The 17,657-nt window shown below is 61.1% G+C and overlaps 1 protein-coding gene across 1 annotated transcript in view; it reads left to right on the forward strand.

The window, feature by feature from the left end:
• The window catches only part of AGRN (agrin), a 101,347-nt gene that overhangs the window by 68,597 nt on the left and 15,093 nt on the right, over window positions 1-17,657 (forward strand). Inside the window, 14 exon segments of the mRNA XM_058855444.1 lie at window positions 407-520; window positions 3,742-3,906; window positions 5,031-5,174; window positions 5,905-6,029; window positions 6,491-6,596; window positions 7,442-7,858; window positions 7,941-8,075; window positions 9,023-9,150; window positions 10,663-10,777; window positions 11,434-11,553; window positions 12,936-13,244; window positions 14,275-14,467; window positions 15,142-15,357; window positions 16,245-16,474. Of these exon segments, the coding sequence (XP_058711427.1) occupies window positions 407-520; window positions 3,742-3,906; window positions 5,031-5,174; window positions 5,905-6,029; window positions 6,491-6,596; window positions 7,442-7,858; window positions 7,941-8,075; window positions 9,023-9,150; window positions 10,663-10,777; window positions 11,434-11,553; window positions 12,936-13,244; window positions 14,275-14,467; window positions 15,142-15,357; window positions 16,245-16,474 (2,517 nt within the window).

Here is a 17,657-nt window from a genome sequence, read left to right on the forward strand (position 1 = left end):
CACAGGGGACACCGCCCCGTGTCCCTGTGCTCTGCTGTCCCCACTCCCGGATCCCCCAGCCATCCCCTCCAGTCCCCACTCCCGGATCCCCCAGCCATCCCCTCCAGTCCCCACTCCCAGATCCCCCGGCCATCCCCTCCAGATCCCCCGGCCATCCCCTCCAGTCCCTGATCCCCCGGCCATCCCCTCCAGTCCCCACTCCCGGATCCCCCGGCCATCCCCTCCAGATCCCCCGGCCATCCCCTCCAGTCCCCACTCCCGGATCCCCCGGCCATCCCCTGCAGTCCCTGATCCCCTGGCCATCCCCTCCAGTCCCCACTCCCAGATCCCCCGGCCATCCCCTCCGGTTCCCAGCGTCCCCAGGAGGATTTGCGGTGACCCGAGCGCCGCTGTCCTCCCCCCGCAGCCCTGGCCACCACCCCGCCGCCCCTGCTGGTCACGCACTGCAGCCAGAGCGTCTACGGCTGCTGCCCGGACAACGTCACGCTGGCGCTGGGCGTGGGAGCGGCCGGATGTCCCAGTGAGTGCCACCTCGGGGCTCCCAGGCACCGCTGGGGGAGGCTGCAGCGGGCATTTGGGGTCCTGGCCCCGAGGAGATGTGGACACTCCCCAGCTGTTGGATCCTGGGATGCTGAAGTTGGCAAAGCCTTCCCCTGTTGCCAAATTCGTGTCCCCAAGTGCCGCATCCTGATGGTTTCTGAACATTTCCAGGGATGGCGATTCCACCGCTTCCCTAGACAGCCCATTCCAAAACCAGACCACTCTTCCAGTCAACAAATCTCCCCAAATATCCAACCTGAACCTCCCCTGGTGCAACTTTTCCTCTGGTCCTGAGAGAGGTGACTGACCTCCACAGCCTCCCACTGCTGGTGATCCTCCATCCTTCCAAAATCCCTGAGCCGACTCCCAGGCCTAAATCCCTTTGGAATGGGGGAGGGCAGGCTGGTGGAGTCCCCTTTGGATGTCCCCAGAGGTGCTACCAGGGCCTTGGTGCCTTCAACCCATTGCTGGGCTCAGGGGTTTCCGCCTGCCTGGGTGACCGGAATATTCTGTGCTGGGAAAGGCGTCACCTGGGGACCTGCCGGTGGCCCAGTGACAGGTGGTGACCCCCTGTGCAGGAAGCTGAGCTGGCCGGTGGCTCATTAATATTTATTCACTAATTAGCCGAGCCAGCGGGAGCGTTCGGAAAGGCTCTCAGCAGCTGAGGCTGTGGCTGCCTGATGGGGGAAAACATCAGCCCATGGAGACAACTCCGGGCTGGGATCATGCCTGAGCAGGGAGTGCTGGATAATGGGAACAGCGGCTGGATAATGGGAACAGCGGCTGGATAATGGGAACAGCGGCTGGATAATGGGAACAGCAGCTGGATAATGGGAACAGCTGCAGGAGATGTGGGGGTGCTGCCCAGGGGGATGCTCCAGGGGACAGGAGCATTTCCATCACTCTGCCAGGGACCATCTTTGGGTTTCCTGTGTCCCCCCTGTGCCCCCCCTGTGCCCCCCCGTGTCCCCCCCGTGTCCCCCCTTGTCCCCCCTTGTCCCCCCTGTGTCCCCCCGTGTCCCCCCCTGTGTCCCCTGTGTCCCACCTGTGTCCCCACTGTGTTCCCACTGTGTCCCCGCTGTGTTACCCCTGTGTCCCCTCCATGTCCCTCCGTGGCCCTCCCTGTGTCCCCTATGTCCTCCCTGTGTCCCCTCTGTGTCCCCCCGTGTTCCCCATGTTCCCCCCGTGTCCCCCCCTATGTCTCCCCCGTGTCCCTCGGGGGTTATCACCACGTAAGGAGCAGTTTGAATTCCCTGGACATTCCCTTTCTGCGCTGCTCCCCAGCTGTCCCCGGCTGTCCCTCGCTGTCCCTCGCTATCCCTTGCTGTCCCTTGCTGTCCCTTGCTGTCCCTTTCCCGCTGGGACAAGGACAGCGTGTCCCTGTCTCTCTTTGGCCGCCTTGCCGCCATCAAGCCGCTCGTTAATGAATTAATAATCAGCCTCTAATGACTTCCTTCCCCTCGGATGTTAATGGGAGAGGAGCTCTGGATGGTGGCGGCCTCGGCCTGGCGGAGGGGAGCGGGGCGGTGACGGGGGGTGACAGTGGTGACAGCAGTGACAGGGGGTGACAGCAGTGACAGGGGGTGACAGGGGGTGACAGGGGTGACTGGGGGTGACAGCAGTGACAGGGGTGACAGCAGTGACAGGGGGTGACAGGGGGTGACAGCAGTGACAGGGGGTGACAGCAGTGACGGGGTGACAGGGGGGTGACAGTGGGGACAGGGGATGACAGCTGGTGACAGTGGAGGAACAGGGGTTGACAGGGGGTGACGGGGTGACAGGGGTGACAGTGGTGTGACAGGGGGTGACAGGGGTGTGACAGCAGTGACAGGGGTGACAGTGGTGTGACAGGGGGTGACAGGGGTGTGACAGCAGTGACAGGGGTGACAGCGGTGATGGGGGGTGACTGACAGGGGTGACTGGGGTGACGGGGTGATAGAGGGTGACAGCAGTGACAGGGGTGACAGTGGTGACAGGGGGTGACAGGGAGTGACGGGATGACAGCAGTGACAGGGGTGACAGTGGTGACAGGGGGTGACAGGGAGTGACGGGATGACAGCAGTGACAGGGGTGACAGCAGTTTGACAGGGGTGTGATGGGGTGACAGGGGTGATGGGTTGTGACAGGGGTGACAGTGGTGACAGTGGGGTGACAGGAGGTGACAGCAGTGACAGGGGGTGACAGTGGTGGGACCAGGGTGACAGCGGTGTTACAACGGTGTGAGAGGGGTGTGGCAGCAGTGTGACAGGGGTGTGACAGCGGTGACAGCGGTGTTACAGCGGTGTTACAGGGGGTGACAGCAGTGACAGGGGTGTGACAGCGGTGACAGTAGTGACAGGGATGTGACAGGGGGTGACAGCGGTGTGACAGCAGTGTGACAGCAGTGTGACAGGGGTGTGGCAGCAGTGACAGGGGTGTGACAGCGGTGACAGGGGTGTGACAGCGGTGTGACAGCAGTGTGACAGGGGTGTGGCAGCAGTGACAGGGGTGTGACAGTGGTGACAGGGATGTGACAGGGGGTGACAGGGATGTGACAGGGGTGTGGCAGCGGTGACAGGGGTGTGACAGTGGTGACAGGGGTGTGGCAGCGGTGACAGGGGTGTGACAGGGATGTGACAGCAGTGACAGGGGTGTGACAGGGGTGTGGCAGCGGTGACAGCGGTGTGGCAGCGGTGTGACAGCAGTGTGACAGGGATGTGGCAGCGGTGACGGGTGTGGCAGCAGTGACAGGGGTGTGACAGCAGTGTGACAGGGATGTGGCAGCGGTGACAGCGGTGTGGCAGCAGTGACAGGGGTGTGGCAGAGGTGTGACAGCAGTGTGACAGGGGTGTGGCAGCAGTAACAGGGGTGTGACAGCAGTGTGACAGCGGTGTGACAGCAGTGTGACAGGGGTGTGGCAGCAGTGACAGGGGTGTGACAGCAGTGTGACAGCGGTGTGGCAGCAGTGTGACAGGGGTGTGGCAGAGGTGTGACAGCAGTGTGACAGGGGTGTGGCAGCAGTAACAGGGGTGTGACAGCAGTGTGACAGCGGTGTGGCAGCAGTGTGACAGGGGTGTGGCAGCAGTGACAGGGGTGTGACAGCAGTGTGACAGCGGTGTGGCAGCAGTGTGACAGGGGTGTGGCAGAGGTGTGACACCAGTGTGACAGGGGTGTGGCAGCGGTGACAGGCTGTCCCTGCTGTCCCTGCTGTCCCCGCTGCAGGCTCGTGCCAGTGTAACCCCTACGGCTCCTACGGTGGCTCCTGTGACCCGGGCTCGGGCCAGTGCTCCTGCAAGCCCGGCGTGGGCGGCCTCAAGTGCGACCGCTGCGAGCCCGGCTTCTGGAACTTCCGCGGCATCGTCACCGACGGCAGGAGCGGCTGCACGCGTGAGTGACGGCTGGGGACAGCCCTGAGTGACGGCTGGGGACAGCCTGGAGTGATGGCTGGGGACAGCCCTGAATGACGGCTGGGGACACTGCTCTGAGTGACGGCTGGGGACAGCCCTGAGTGACGGCTGGGGACAGCCTGGAGTGATGGCTGGGGACAGCCCGGAGTGACAGGGAACAGTCCTGAGTGACAGTGAGGGGACACTGGTCTGAGTGACAGGGGTGGGATAACGATAGTGATGTCACCCTGACTGACAGGGATGTCACCCCCGAGTGACAGGGGTGTCACCCTGCGTGACAGGGGTGTCACCCTGCGTGACAGGGGTGTCACCCCAAGGAACAGGGGTGTTGTCCCAAGTGACAGGGGTGGGACACTGAGAGTGATGTCACCCCAAGGGACAGGGGTGGGACACTGACAGGGGTGTCACCCTGAGTGACAGGGGTGTCACCCCGAGTGACAGGGGTGTCACCCCAAGGGACAGGGGTGTCACCCCAAGTGACAGGGGTGGGACACTGAGAGTGATGTCACCCCAAGGGACAGGGGTGGGACACTGACAGGGGTGTCACCCTGAGTGACAGGGGTGTCACCCTGAGTGATAGGGGTGTCACCCCAAGGGACAGGGGTGTCACCCCAAGGGACAGGGGTGGGCCATCCCCAGCCCACCCTGTGCGAGCCTTTGGCCACTTCAGGAACCCCAACGTTTGTCCCTTTTGTCCCCTGCGGTGGCTCCAGGTCCCCTTTGGGGTCACCAGAGGCCATTGGGTCATCCCGGCCTGCCTGGCCCCTCCTCCTCGCTCTTTCCTTGGATTTTGGAGGGAATCCCTCACCAGACTCTGGGGTTTTCCCTTTCCCACACCATGACAATGTTTTTTCCCCATTCCCACCCCATAACTGTGGTTTTTCCCTTTTTCCCCTATTCCCACCCTATAACTGTGGGTTTTTCCCCCATTCCCACCCCATAACAGTGTTTTTCCCCCATCCCCACCCCATATCAGTGTTTATCCCCCATCCCCACCCCATAACACTGTTTTTCCCCCATCCCCACCCCATACCAGTGTTTATCCCCCATCCCCAGCCCATCCCCGTGTCCCCCGTTCCCCGCTCACGGTGTTCCCGTTGGCAGCGTGCGGCTGTGACCCGGTGGGCTCGGTGCGCGATGACTGCGAGCAGATGTCGGGGCTGTGCTCCTGCCGGACGGGCGTCACGGGCATGAAGTGCAACCAGTGCCCCCACGGCGGCCAACTGGGCACCGCCGCCTGCCAGGAAGGTGCGGGGCACCCCTGGGACCCCCCTTCCTGCTCCTCTGGGGTTTGGGGGCTGCAGGAAATGGGATTTCGCTTCCTATAATTGGGATTCCCGGATAATTGGGGATGTGCTTCCCATATAATTGGATTTAGGTTCCTGCATCACCGGGGTTTTGGTTCCTGTTTATTTGGGATTTTGGGTCCTGTGTAATTGGGATTTTTGTTCCCATATAATTGGGATTTTGCTTCCTGTGTTTGGGATTTTTGTTGCTGTTACTGGGATTTTAGCTGCTGTAACTGGGATTTTGGCTGCTGTAACTGGGGTTTTGGCTGTTGTTACTGGGGTTTTGGCTGCTGTGACTGGGATTTTAGCTGCTGTAACTGGGATTTTGGCTGTTGTTACTGGGATTTGGCTGTTGTTACTGGGATTTTGACTGTTGTTACTGGGGTTTTGGCTGCTGTTACTGGAATTTTAGCTGCTGTGACTGGAATTTGACTGTTGTTACTGGGATTTTGGCTGTTGTTACTGGGATTTTGGCTGCTGTGACTGGGATTTGGCTGTTGTTACTGGAATTTTGGCTGTTGTTACTGGGATTTTAGCTGTTGTTACTGGGATTTAGCTGCTGTTACTGGGATTTTGGCTGTTGTTACTGGGATTTAGCTGCTGTTACTGGGATTTTGGCTGCTGTAACTGGGATTTTGGCCGCTGCCTGCCCAGGATGTTCCATGCATCGCTGCTCTCCCTGTCCCCAGACCCCACAGCCCCCAGGTCGTGCGAGGAGCTGAGCTGTGACTTCGGGGCCTCGTGCGTGGAGGTGAATGGCTTCGCCCACTGCGAGTGCCCGTCCCCGCTGTGCTCCGAGGCCAACATGACCAAGGTTTGGGGACGGCGCCTTTGGGGTGCTCAGGGGTGTGTGGGTTGCTCAGGGGTGTTTGGGGTGCTCAGGGGTGTGTGGGTTGCTCAGGGGTGTGTGGGGTGCTCAGGGGTGTGTGGGGTGCTCAGGGGTGTTTGGGGTGCTCAGGGATGTTTGGGGTGCTCGGGGTGTGTGGGGTGGTCAGGGGTGTTTGGGGTGCTCAGGGGTGTGTGGGGTGCTCAGGGGTGTGTGGGGTGCTCAGGGGTGTTTGGGGTGGGACGTTCAGGGGTCTCTCTCCCACAGAATCAGGCAGGAATTGTTCCCTGCCTGGCAGGGGGGACGTGCAGGTGGCACCTGTGAGCCCCCTGTCCCCCCCAGGCACGCTGGGTCCCTCTGTGCCCCAGAGACGCTGCCAGCCTGCAGGGCCCCATTGGTGTCACCGGGAGGGGCCCAGAGGTGCAGCTGAGTGTCCCCTGTGTCCCCAGGTGTGTGGCTCCGACGGTGTCACCTATGGGGACCAGTGCCAGCTGCAGACCATCGCCTGCAGGCAGGGCCAGCACATCACGGTCAAGCACCTGGGGCAGTGCCACGGTGAGTGTCACTGGGCAGTGTCACACTGAGTGTCCCCTGGGCAGTGCCACTCAGTGTCCCCTGGGCAGTGCCACTGAGTGTCCCCTGGGCAGTGCAACTGAGTGTCCCCTGGGCAGTGTCACTCTGTCCCCTGGGCAGTGCCACTGAGGGTCCCCTGGCAGTGCCACTGAGGGTCCCCTGGGTAGTGCAACTGAGTGTCCCCTGGGCAGTGTCACTCTGTCCCCTGGGCAGTGCCACTGAGGGTCCCCTGGCAGTGCCACTGAGGGTCCCCTGGGTAGTGCAACTGAGTGTCCCCTGGGCAGTGCCATGCTCAGTGTCCCCTGGGCAGTGTCACTCAGTGTCCCCTGGCAGTGCCACTGAGTGTCTCCTGGGCAGTGTCACTGTGAGTGTCCCCTGGGCAGTGCCACTGAGTGTCCCCTGGGCAGTGTCACACGTAGTGTCCCCTGGGCAGTGCCATGCTCAGTGTCCCCTGGGCAGTGTCACTCAGTGTCCCCTGGCAGTGCCACTGAGTGTCTCCTGGGCAGTGTCACTGTGAGTGTCCCCTGGGCAGTGCCACTGAGTGTCCCCTGGGCAGTGTCACACTCAGTGTCCCCTGGGCAGTGCCATGCTCAGTGTCCCCTGGGTAGTGTCACTGTGAGTGTCCCCCGGGCAGTGCCACTGAGGGTCCCCCGGGCAGTGCCACTCAGTGTCCCCTGGCAGTGCCACCCCGTGTCCCGAGGCCGGCCCTGCCTGTCCCACCCTGTGGGACACCCCTGCCACAGCAGATTCCCTTCCCGGGGTTTATCACCCCATTCCCGCTGCCACCCCCGGCCTTCCCCCTCCTCATCTCCGGTGTCTGCCCGCAGAGTCCGTCACCCCCGCGGGCCCCCCGGTGCCCCCCACGCCGCTGCCCACGCTGCCCCTGGACCGGCTCCTGCTGCCCGCGCCCCCTCGGGCCCCGGAGCCCACCGGGGCGGCCACCACTGTCCCCACCGAGGCGGCCACCACTGTTCCCACCGGGATAGCCACCGCCCCATCGCCGCGAGCCGAGCCCACGCAGAGAGGCCACCCCACCACGAGGCGTGTGACAACGGCCAGGCCGGCCACCACGGCCTGGGTCACCCACGGCGTGCACAAGGCCACCGTCCGCCCGCTGGTCACCGTGCCCGTGCTGGCGGCCACCGGCCGGCCGGGCTACGGCGAGTCCGGCAGCGCCGAGGGCAGCGGGGACCAGGATGCGGGTGGCAGCGGGGACCAGGAGTCCAGCGGGGCCGGATCTGCCGGTGAGTGCCAGCCCCACACCTCGGGCCGGCTCGGTCACCGCGCGCAGGGGGTGCTGCCCGACGTCCCCTCGCTGTCCCCCAGGTGAGGAGGAGCCGGACGAAGGCCAGGTGATGCCCACGCCCGCCATCGAGAGGGCCACGTGCTACAACACCCCCCTGGGCTGCTGCTCCGATGGCAAAACCGCGGCTGCTGATGCAGAGGGGAGCAACTGCCCAGGTGAATTTGGGGCTGGGGGAGGGCTCCGGGGTCCTCTTGGGGTCAGGAGCTGGGGATCTCTCAAGAGGGATGACACAGAAGTGCCCAGGGGCTGGGGGAAGGTTTGGGATCACTTTGGGGTCAGGAATCAGGGGCCGTGTTCCAGATTTTTCCTCACTGAAGTCCTCCCTTTTTCCTTGGGGTTCCAGTGGGACATCCCCTTTTCCTCTGGGAAAACACCAGTTTCCTTTTTAACCCATAAAGGACAGCGGCTGTGTGAAGGGAAGGGGGAGGGAAAGGGAGAGGGAAAGGGAAAAGGGAAAAAGGAGAGAGATGAAGGAAAAAGGGGAAGGGAAAAGAAAGAGAGAGGAGAAAAGGAAAAGGAGGAGAGAAAGAGGAAGGGAAAAGGAAAAGTGAAAGGAGAAGGGAGAGGGAGAGGGAAAGGGAAAGGGAAAGGGAAAGGGAAAGGGAAAGGGAAAGGGAAAGGGAAAGGGAAAAGGAAAGGGAAAGGGAAAGGAAGAGGAAGCCTGTGAGTGGTTCCCCCAGCGGGATGGGATCTCTCTGTCTCTGCCCCCCAGGCCTGGCACTCCTGGTGAGGCTGCAGGGGGGGTTGGTCGGCTGCCCGGGCTGGCTGTGCCCCGTGCCAGGTGTCCCCGTTGTCCCGGCCCCGCTGTGCCCCTGGCTGCCGTGGCGCGTTCTCTAACGTGTCTCTCTTGTCCCCCAGCTCCGGGGGCTGCTCTCCGGGCCGGAGCCCGCAGGAACCCGTCTGGTAAAAGCTGCCATCTCCAGCCTGGCCTTTGCCATCTGCTCCAGCACTAATCCTCCATGGCTGTCCCTGTCCCATCCCGACTAACCCGGCACTGGCACTACCCCCACACTGCCATCCCCCTTTCCCAGGGACTCCGGCACTCCCTCGCCACCCCCTGCCCAGCTAAAGGGATTTGTCTTGTGTTCCCTCCCTCTGCCAGCCACCAAAGTGTTCCAAGGAGTGCTGATCCTGGAGGAGGTGGAGGGCCAGGAGCTGTTCTACACCCCAGAGATGGCTGACCCCAAATCCGAGCTCTTCGGGGAGACGGCGCGGAGCATCGAGAGCGCGGTGAGTTCCGTGGGATCCGCACATTGTGGAGTCCGACAATCTCAGGATCCAGGTTGGGAAAGGCCTCCAGGATCACCAGATCCAGCCCAGCACCCCCATGTTCACCAGCAAACCCCATCCCAATCCCCACATTCCTCGAGCTCTTCCAGGGATAGGGATTCCAGCACTGCCGTGGACAACTTGTGCCAGCGCCTGGCTGCCTCTTCAGGGAGGAAATTTGTCCTTAATATCCACCCTAAACCTCTTCTGGTGCAACCTGAGGCCCTTTGCTGCCATCCTTTCGCTTCTTCCCTGGAGATGAGCCTGACTCCCAGCTGGCCACAGCTTCCCTTTGTTCTGTGCTGGATCAGAAATCCCTTTTCCAGCCTGACCTCGATGCTGGGACTGTTCTGACACCTCTGGGATTCCCAAAGTGTTTTATCCTCGGGAAAAGCCCTGAGACAAAGATATACCCCAAATCCTTTTGCCCTCCAGTTCAACTGCATGTCTGCGGGATATTCCTGGTGTAAATCCACTCTCCCACCTCTAAGAATCCCCTGCACTTCCACCTGTGGGAGGGGGTGGATTTGGGGTGAGAATTTGTCCGTTTGGGGATGCTGAGGCAGTGCTGGGTGGCAGAGCAGCCACAAATCAGCTCTGCAAGGGCAGGGATATCTCTGGAGCTGATTCCAAGCCCTTGGAGCAGCCCTGGGAGCAGCTGGGCTGGGCCAGGTGGCTCCTGCAGCCCTTGTGACAATAACGATGTCCCCAGTGTGCCCAAGGGTGGCAAAGCTCCCCAAATCTTCATTCTCCGGCTCGCTCGTTCTCCACGGGGGCTCCACTGGTTCCCGGTTTTCCATGGAAACACAAAACCATGGCACAAAAGTCCCCCTTGGCACGCCCTTCCCGATGCCATGGTCTGTCCCCAGTGCCACCTCCCCGCCCTGATGTGCTCCTGGTCCTTTCCAGCCACCATTCCCAAAGGGGAAATGGGAACGTGGGATCGTTAATTAATGAGTTAATGAGTTAATTCCTGCCTTTGCCTCCGCCGGGCTGTGCTGGCCTGGGCCGGGGCTGGTGCTCCTCGCTGTCCTTCCCGCCCCTCCTGACAAATCCCGCAGCATCCCAGAGCCAGGCTGGGGAGGCAGGCGGGATTTCAGGATGCAGAGTGAGGCTTGGCGGGATTTTCCCGAGTTCCTGAGCAGCTTTGCAGGGCTTTGGGAGAGATCAGCAGGACTGGGATGCCACACAAAGGGAAATCCCGGGATGAGCTGTGAGGTGGATCCGCTCTGGCTCCGTTCTGCTCCTCCTCACCGTGGGAATGGTTCCCTGTCCCGCTTTATTTATGGATCCAGTTCTTCCCTTTGCCGTAAAGAGCAGGGACCGGCTGGAACTGGCACATCCCTGTTCCCTCCCTGCAAAGGCTTGGAAGCAAATGCAAGCCTGGCTGAGAGTCGGGATTTTCCTGGGCAGGATCCCCATCCCAGGATCTCCCTGTTAACCAGGATGTTCCCTTTGCTCCTTCCCAATCAGCTGGATGAGCTTTTCCGTGCTTCTGATGTCAGGAAGGATTTCAAGAGCATCCGAGTGCGGGACCTGGGCCAGAGCAGCGCTGTCAGGGTCATCGTGGAGGCCCACTTTGACCCAGGTAGGGCCATTCCCAGGGGCATTCCCAGCAGGAATTCTGGCTGGAGAAACCCTGCTGGAGAGGAGAGGGAAAGAACCATCCTAAAATTCAGTGGGGTTGGCTCTTTTATCCGGCAAAATTGCCATGTGGGCAGAGCTGGGAGGAGCTGCACCCTAAGGAAGCTGGAAGGGTTTTCCTTGGGAAAGGAGGGGTATTCTCCTTGGGAAAAGACAATTGTTTTCCTTGGGAAAAGAGGATTATTTTCCTTAGGAAAGGAGGGGTATTTTCCTTGGAAAGGAGGGGTATTTTCCTTGGAAAGGAGGGGTATTTTCCTTGGAAAGGAGGGGTATTTTCCTTGGAAAGGAGGGGTATTTTCCTTGGGAAAGGAGGATTATTTTCCTTGGAAAAGGAGGATTATTTTCCTTGAGAAAAGACAATTATTTTCCTTGGGAAAGGAGGATCGTTTTCCTTGGGAAAGGAGGATTATTTTCCTTGGAAAGGAGGGGTATTTTCCTTGGGAAAGGAGGGGTATTTTCCTTGGGAAAGAGGATTATTTTCCTTGGGAAAGGAGGATTATTTTCCTTGGGAAAGGAGGGATTTGGGGAGGTCATGGGAAGGAAATTCCCGTTGGAATCTCCACTGTTGCTCCCCTCCCTTCCCCTCCCGGCTGGGATCAGCCACGTCCTACACGGCCGCCGATATCCAGGGGGCTCTGCTGAAGCAGATCCGAGCTTCCAAGAAAAAAACCATCCTGGTGAAGAAGCCCCAGACGGAGCACATCAAATTCATGGATTTTGGTGAGTGCCCTGGGATTAGGGTTTCAAAATGCCGGGGGGGCTCTGCTGCTCCTGCCAGGGCTTTGCAGCTGCGGCTCCAACCCTCCCAAAGCTTCCCCAGGTGGATCCGGAGGAATCATGGAATGCTGGGGGTTGGGAGATGAACGATCATCCGGAGCATGGGCAGGATCCTCCTGCTCCAGCCTGGCCTTGGGCATTTCCAGGGATCCAGGGGCAGCCTCAGCTTCTCTGGGAAATCCAGTCCAGGGCCCAGAATTGTTTTACCCTCAGGAAAAGCAGGAAGGGGTTCAAATTCCCCTGTTTCCATGGAATATGGCTGGTGGTGCCCATGGAGGTGTGGCATGGAGCTCAGCCTGGAATTCCAGGGGGGTGGCCAGTCTGGGACTCCTCCTGCTCCATCTCTGCCAGAATTCCTGGGAAAAGTGGGCACATGGAGCCTGGCAGAGGCACAGCCCCACCACCACTATCCCAAAAAACCCAATTTTTGTCCACTTTGAGGCCTCTTAGGGTGCAAATTCCTCCTCCAGGACCAGGCAGGCTGCTCCTCCATAAACCCACCTCTGACCCTAAAACTGACCCACCTCTGACCCTACAACTGACCCACCTCTGACCCCAAAACTGACCCACCCTGACCCTAAAACTGACCCACCCCTGACCCTAAAACTGACCCACCCTGACCCCAAAACTGACCCACCCCTGACCCCAAAACTGACCCACCCCTGACCCTAAAACTGACCCACCCTGACCCTAAAACTGACCCACCCTGACCCCAAAACTGACCCACCTCTGACCCCAAAACTGACCCACCCCTGACCCCAAAACTGACCCACCTCTGACCCTAAAACTAACTCACACCTGACCCCAAAACTGACCCACCCCTGACCCAAAACTGACCCACCCCGACCCTTAAACTAACCCACCCCTGACCCTAAAACTGACCCACCCTCACCCCAAAACTGACCCACCCCTGACCCCAAAACTGACCCACCCCTGACCCTAAAACTGACCCACCCCGACCCTAAAACTGACCCACCCTGACCCCAAAACTGACCCACCCCTGACCCTAAAACTGACCCACCCCGACCCTAAAACTGACCCACCCTGACCCCAAAACTGACCCACCTCTGACCCTAAAACTGACCCACCCTGACCCTAAAACTGACCCACCTCTGACCCCAAAACTGACCCACACCTGACCCTAAAACTGACCCACCCCTGACCCCAAAACTGACCCACCCCGACCCTTAAACTAACCCACCCCTGACCCCAAAACTGACCCACCCCAACCCTAAAACTGACCCACCCTGACCCTGCCCCACCCCTGCCCCACCCCTGCCCCCAACCCTTTTCCCCCGATCCTGACCCCCTGTGCTGCGTTCCAGACTGGATCCCGCGGCTCTTCACCACCACCGTCACCACCACCACGGCCACCACCATGGCCCCGGCCACCACCCGCCGGCTCCCCGCGGCCACCGCGGCCCCGGGCCAGCCCCCGGAGCCCATGGGCGGCACCAGGAGGCCGAGCCCCGGCGGGGGCCGCGGGAAGCCCACCCGGCAGCCCCCCGGCACCGGCAGAGCCCCCCGGCCCTGCGAGTCGCAGCCCTGCCTGCACGGCGGCACCTGCCAGGACGACGGGCAGGACTTCACCTGCAGCTGCCCCGCGGGGAGAGGAGGGGCTGTGTGTGACAAATGTACGTGCTGCTCCCAAAAAAATCCCCCCTTGCGGGCCTGAAAAACCCATTCCCGTGGGCGGGGGTGCCGGCCCGCTGTGCCAGGTTGTTCCAGCCTGGATTTGGACACTTCCAGAGATGGGAAACAGCTACAAAACCACGGAGTAGGGACAGAGGGACGGGGGGAGGTGCAAACCGGCCCCCAAATCAGCCCTGGCATGGCAGCGCTTGGTGCCACCAGCTGTGCCAGCTCTGCCACCACAGCTCGTGTGGGTCCAAAAGGCTGGAAAAGGTGAGCAGGAGCAATTCCTCCCCGGCTCCACCCTGATCCCAAACAGCTCGGGAGCTGCTGCTCTGTTGTCCCAGCTCGTGGCAGCATCACTTGGGGCCACCCAGGGTCACCTGGAGTCACCCGGGGTCACCCAGTGTCACCCGGGGTCACTCAGTGTCACCCAGCATAACCCAGTGTCACCCAGTGTCACTCTGTCACCTGGGGTCACCCAGGGTCACGCAGCCCACCCCATTGTCAGGGTCACCCGGGGTCACCCAGGGTCACCCAGGGTCACCCAGCCCATCCCACTGTCAGGGTCACCCGGGGTCACCCAGCATAACCCAGTGTCACTCAGTGTCACTCTGTCACCTGGGGTCACCCAGGGTCACCAGAGGAGTCTGGGGTTAGTGCTCCGAGTGTCTGGAGGGATCATTTCCTGGGAGAACATTCCCTGAGAGGGATAATTCCCAGGAGATCATTCCCTGGAGGGATAATTCCCAGGAGATCATTCCCTGGAGGGATAATTCCCAGGAGATCATTCCCTGGAGGGATAATTCCCAGGAGATCATTCCCTGGAGGGATAATTCCCAGGAGAACATTCCCTGGAGGGATAATTCCCAGGAGAACATTCCCTAGAGGGATAATTCCCAGGAGAACATTCCCTGGAGGATAACTTCCCAGGAGAACATTCCCTGGAGGGATAATTCCCAGGACCCCATCCTTCACATGCGGGAGAACATTCCCAGCTTTGTGTCCTCGTGTCCCCTCCTGTCCCCGCAGCTGTCGGGTACTTCATCCCCAGCTTCGGGGGCAAATCCTTCCTGGCCTTCAAGACGATGAGGGCCTACCACACGGTGAGGATTTCCATGGAATTCCGGGCCCTGGAGCCCAGTGGGCTGCTCCTCTACAATGCCCAGAAACACGGCAAGGATTTCATCTCGCTGGCACTGGTGGGCGGCTTCGTGGAGCTCAGGTGAGCCCCAGCACCGGGAATTTACATCCCGGCACAGGGAATTTGCATCCTAAAATGCCTCAAAGTGGACAAAAATCGGGATTTTTTTTTTTTTTGGTGGGGGGGATGCTGGAATAGTCAGGGAGATCATTCCCTCTTTTTGGCAAAGTGAACTCTGCTGGTCTCACTTTGAATTTCAAAAAGCTCCGAGGTGTAGGAGGTTGGGGTTTTTTTGAGACATCTTTTTTTGGTGAGGTTTTTTTTTAACTGGGAGAAGAAATGCGGAGAAAGGGGAGAAAAAGGCAAATGAGGAAAGCGCCAGAGTGGCTTTTTTTGTATTCCAAAATCCAAGGGTTTGGAATGAGGGGAGGGAGGGAGGGAGGGAGGGAGGGAGGGAGGGAGGGAGGGAGGGAGGGAGGGAGGGAGGGAGGGAGGGAGGGAGGGAGGGAGGGAGGGAGGGAGGGAGGGAGGGAGGGAGGGAGGGAGGGAGGGAGGGAGGGAGGGAGGGAGGGAGGGAGGGAGGGAGGGAGGGAGGGAGGGAGGGAGGGAGGGAATAAGAAAGGGAGGGAATAAGAAAGGGAGGGAGGGAGAACAGGAGGGAGGGAGGGAGGGAAGAAGGTCCCTGAGTGGCACAGCAGCTCTGGCACAGCCCAGCTGTGGCACCTCTGGGCACAAGCACCAGGCTCTCCCGGCAGGTTTAACACCGGCTCCGGCACGGGCACGGTGACCAGCAAGGTGCGCGTGGAGCCGGGCCGCTGGCACCGGCTGGTGGTGACGCGGAACCGGCGCAGCGGAGCCCTGGCCGTGGATGGGGAGCCCCACGTCAGCGGGCACAGCCCCCCGGGCACCGACGGCCTCAACCTGGACACCGACCTGTTCATCGGGGGCGTGCCCGACGAGCACATGGCCCTGTGAGGGTGGCACTGTGGCTGGCGGGTGGCACTGGGCCCCTGAGGGTGGCACTGGGCCCCTGAGGGTGGCACTGCGGCTGGCGGGTGGCACTGGGCCCCTGAGGGTGGCACTGTGGCTGACGGGTGGCACTGGGCCTGTGAGGGTGGCACTGGGACCATGAGGGTGGCACTGGGCCCCTGAGGGTGGCACTGGGCCCATGAGGGTGGCACTGTGGCTGACGGGTGGCACTGGGCCTGTGAGGGTGGCACTGGGACCATGAGGGTGGCACTGGACCGTGAGGGTGGCACTGGGCCTGTGAGGGTGGCCCTGGACCGTGAGGGTGGCAATGGGCCTGTGAGGGTGGCACTAGGCCCATGAAGGTGGCACTGGGCCCCTGAGGGTGGCACTGGGTCTGTGAGGGTGGCACTGGGACTGTGAGGGGACACTGGGCCCATGAGGGTGGCACTGGACCATGAGGGTGGCACTGTCCCATGAGCATGGCACAGCCCCTGCCATGGTGCCAAGGCAGGGCTGGCTTCCATCTCACCCTCAACTCCAGAATCCCTCCCACCTTGCCCACCCTGGCACTCCATGGGCAGCCTGAGCCCGCTGCCCACCAGAACTGCCTGGGGATGAACCCAGGGCCCAACACCAGAACCCCCTGGGGATGAACCCCAGAACCACCTGGGGACAAACACCAGAACCCCCTGGGGACAAACACCAGAACGCCCTGGGGACGAACCCCAGAACCCCCTGGGGACAAACCCCAAAGCTCCCTGGGGACAAACCCCAGAACCCCCTGGGGACAAACCCCAGAACCCCCTGGGGACGAACCCCAGAACCCCCTGGGGACAAACCCAGAACCCCCTGGGGATGACCCCAGGGCCCAACGCCATGTTCCCCTCAGGGCGGCTGAGCGCACGGCGGCCTCGGCGGGGCTGCGGGGCTGCATCCGCCAGCTGGGCATCAACAACCGCCTGCACGAGCTGCGCCAGGGCGCCGGCGACGTCCTCTACGGCAGCGCCGTGGGCGAGTGCGGCACCGAGCCCTGCCAGCCCAACCCCTGCCAGCACGGCGGCACCTGCCACGCCAGGGAGGCCGACATGTTCCACTGCCAGTGTCTCGAGGCCTACACGGGTACGGCATGGGCACCGCTGGGCTCTGAGGGGTTTTGGGGTACAGGGATGGGCACCGCTGGGCTCTGAGGGGTTTTGGGGTACAGGGATGGGCACCACTGGGATCTGAGGGGGTTTTGGGGGTACAGGGATGGGCACTGCTGGGCTCTGAGGGGGTTTTGGGGTACAGGGATGGGCACCGCTGGGCTCTGAGGGGTTTTGGGGTACAGGGATGGGCACCGCTGGGCTCTGAGGGGGTTTGGGGTACAGGGATGGGCACCGCTGGGCTCTGAGGGAGGTTTTGGGGTACAGGGATGGGCATTGTGGGGTTTTCACTCCTCTGAGGGTTCTGAGGGAGGGTTTGGGGTATGGGGATGGGCTCCACCGGGTTCTGAGGGAGTTTTTTGGGGCGTGAGGATGGGCACTGGTGGGTTCTGAAGGAGTTTTGGGGATGTGGGAATGGGCAGTGTAGGGGTTTCACTCCTCTGTGGGTTCTGAAGGAGTTTTGGGGATATGGGAATGGGCAGTGTAGGGGTTTCACTCCTCTGTGGGTTCTGAAGGAGTTTTTGGGGTACGGGCATGTGCACCACTTGGCTCTGAGGGGGTTTTTGGGGTGTGGGGATGGGCATTGTGGGATTTTCACCCCTCTGAGGGTTCTGAGGCAGCTTTTGGGGTATGGGTGTGGGCACTGGGGGATCCTAAGGGAGTTTTGGGGGTATGGGGGTGGGCACTGGGAGCTTTTCACCCCTCTGAGGGTCCTGTGGGAATTTTTGGGGTTGCTGTGGAGGTAAAGCCATGTCCAGTGCTGTCCATAAATTCCGGGTGGAATATGGAGATAAGGGCCAGGATCTGGCTGTCTTCATGCCCCAAACAATGTCCCCTTTAGGGGCATTAAACAATGTCCCCTCAAGGCATTTTAGGAGTGTGGTGCCCCTCCATTTGTGGGGTTCACAGTGGGGAAATTCTTCACTGAAAGAGGGATTGAGCACGGGAATTGTCTTTGGGCACGGGAATTGTCTTTGGGCACGGGAATTGTCTTTGGGCACAGGAATTGTCTTTGGGCACGGGAATTGTCTTTGGGCACAGGATTTGTCTTTGGGCACGGGATTTGTCTTTGGGCACGGGATTTGTCTTTGGGCACAGGAATTGTCTGCCCAGGCTGGAGTCACCATCCCTGGAGGGATTTACCAAAGCCTGGAGGTGGA

Source organism: Poecile atricapillus, chromosome 22 (genome assembly GCF_030490865.1).
Source record: "Poecile atricapillus isolate bPoeAtr1 chromosome 22, bPoeAtr1.hap1, whole genome shotgun sequence".
Lineage (NCBI taxonomy): Eukaryota > Metazoa > Chordata > Aves > Passeriformes > Paridae > Poecile > Poecile atricapillus.